General features: G+C 36.4%; 1 protein-coding gene across 1 annotated transcript; it reads left to right on the forward strand.

The window, feature by feature from the left end:
• The first annotated feature begins 621 nt into the window (after positions 1-621).
• On the forward strand, positions 622-969 carry LOC125845810 (uncharacterized). The gene has a single exon (XM_049525332.1). The coding sequence runs from the start codon at positions 622-624 to the stop codon at positions 967-969; it is 348 nt and encodes a 115-aa protein (XP_049381289.1).
• Positions 970-2,817: the final 1,848 nt, after the last annotated feature.

The raw sequence follows: 2,817 nt of genomic DNA on the forward strand, positions 1-2,817 counted from the left end.
TCTGTATGGGTAATTGTAGATCGATTAACAAAATCAGCACACTTCTTACTGGTAAAGGCTACATATGGTGGAGTGAAATATGCCCACATATTTATGAATGAAATTGTTCGACTTCACGGAGTGCCAGTATCCATCATATCTGATAGAAGGTCATAATTCACTTCACGCTTTTGGAGATCCTTTCAAGAAGCCTTAGGTAGTCGAGTAGACCTTAGTAATGCATTCCATCCACAGACAGATGGGCAATCTGAGCGTACTATTCAAATCTTAGAGGATATGTTGAGAGCTTACATTCTTGATTTTGGAGGTAGCTGGGATGCCTACTTGCCTTTAGCTGAATTTGCCTACAACAATAGCTTTCAGTCCAACATTCAGATGGATCCATATGAAGCTTTGTATGGAAGGCGATGTCGTTCTCCTATAGGGTGGTTTGAAGTTGGAGAGACTAATGTGTTGGGACCCGACTTAGTACAAGAAGCCATAAATAAGGTCCAGTTGATTAGGTAAAGATTGCTCACAGCTCAAAGCAGACAGAAGTCTTATGCGGATAAGAGAAGAAGATATCTAGGGTTCGCGATTGGGGACAAAGTTTTTCTACGAGTTTCTCCTATGAAAGGTGTGATGCGGTTCGGCAAAAGAGGTAGATTGAGTCCACGATATATAGGACCATATGAGATACTTGACCGGGTTGGAGGTGTGGCGTATCGTTTGGCATTGCCTCCCGATATGTCTTTCATCCATCCAGTATTCCATGTTTCTATGTTGAGGAAGTATATCTCACACTCCTCTCATGTACTTGAAGCACCAACTATACCAATTGATGAGAACTTACCATATGAAGAGGAACCTGTGGCTATTGTGGACAAACAAGTAAAAAGGTTAAGGTCAAAAGAAATTGTGTCCGTGAAGGTCTTATGGAGGAACCATACCACTGAAGAAGCTACTTGGGAGTTGGAAAAGGATATGTGAGAAAAGTATCCTCTCTTGTTTCAGTCTACAGGTATACACTTACTTTAAATTTGGGGACCGAATTTCTTAAGGTGGGGAGAATGTAATACCCTATATTAAAAAAAGGGCATATTTGTCATTTAGCTCTCATTTAGAAAAAAAGGGGGATCAGAAATTTAAAAAAAAAAGGGCTGAAAACCCTAACAGAAGCAGCAGCAACTTCAGCGATCAAAAGAAAAAAAAAGGACTCTTCTTGTTCTAGAGTGAGCGAACGAACGAAGGAGAAAAATAAATTTAAATTGAAAGCCTTGGTTCTCAAACTAAAGAGAGGTGGAAGAAGAAGAAGAACGAGAAGAAGGTAAGTTTCTTAACTTAGTCTAAAGGTTGAATTTGTATCTTCCATGACTATAAGATTGGGAATTGGGAAGTTGAGAAACATGGGTTTAGAAGAAAAAGAGGAAATTTACTTCATTCTTATGAACCAGGTAAATATAGTCAATGATTTGAACTATTGGGCTTATATGCAATAAGAGTAATTGGGCAGTAAGGTTAGGTCGATCTTTTTATAGCGAGAATTGACCAATAAGAGACTAATGTGTGTGATTAAAGAACTAATTAAGTGATTGGGCAGATTTTGAATCAACCATGAAACCTCTAGGGCTGGTTTTTTATTTCTAATGTAGTATGAATTACCTAAATGAAGGAGTTAACACAAAATTGTTATGAATGTGATTATAGATTGACCAAAGGAATTCGTACGGAGTAATCGAGTGGCAAGCTTTGGTAACTCAACAAAAGTATTGTGAGTAGTAATCTTACCACAATTTCTATTTCACAAATTTCATGATTTTTACATGGTTTATAAAGTAAATGTGCTACCGACTGTTTTGAACTTGCATATGGGACAAGTCTTTTACTGGATATGATACTAAAAAGATTATTTGAGATGATCTCATTCTTACAAGATATGATTACTGTTATTGAAAAGGTTTTACACTTATTTGAGAAATAGTATTTTGGCAAATGATTTTTAAACTTTGAAATGATATGATTTGATAAGATTTAAATGATCTGTTCGATTTTGAAATGCTTCTACGGATTATAAGAAAAATATAAATGGGAGTTGACCTTGATGAATCCCGTAGCTAACGGTCGGATCGTTAGACCTGGTACACCTAATAGTTCTTATTACTGATAAATCCTTTGCTAGTGGGAAAGTAGAACTAGTAAACTGCTACTGATATCCCTAGAGTAGGGATCTACTAATATGAATAATTAACTCCTTTATGAAGAGTTCATTGTTATTGGTTACTTCTGAAAGAGAAGGCCACACTGATTTCATGATTCATCCTTGGAAACTCCCCACCTATAAGATTTGATATGAAAATGTTCTTTTTCTGAGTTTGCTATTATGTATTTACATTGGTTATGCTTATATGAGGCACCTAAGATTGAATATTGTTATTGTTTCTGAAAGAGCATTGTTTCATCATTATGATTATTACACTAGCATGTTTAATGACTTGTCCCTCATTAAAATGGTTGTGGTTGAGTATTATTACTCACTGAGCTAGCGTCTCACTCCTCGCTAATTGTTTTTACAGAGAATTCAGGTGGTATTGAAGAGGATTTCATTAACTAGCGTGTGAGTTGGTAGCATCTGGTGGCCCCGCATTGGTTCGCGTGGCAAGAGAACTATTGATTTGCTATGTTTATTTAGTTTCTTTTCAAAACTCTTAGAGTCGCTCCATTTGTCATTCTTTTGATTTGAGTCAAGATTAGTCCTTCGAATTATAGTCAAGTGACTAGTTTTGAACTTTTTCCGTGATTTGGAGATGAATTGGTTTTATTGCGTGACCATTTGATCAT

This window comes from Solanum stenotomum, chromosome 11 (assembly GCF_019186545.1).
Source record: "Solanum stenotomum isolate F172 chromosome 11, ASM1918654v1, whole genome shotgun sequence".
Classification (NCBI taxonomy): Eukaryota; Viridiplantae; Streptophyta; class Magnoliopsida; order Solanales; family Solanaceae; genus Solanum; species Solanum stenotomum.

Excerpts from the sequence above, each read along its gene's own strand:
- LOC125845810 (XM_049525332.1), top strand. The coding sequence starts at position 622 with ATGCGGTTCGGCAAAAGAGGTAGATTGAGTCCACGATATATAGGACCA.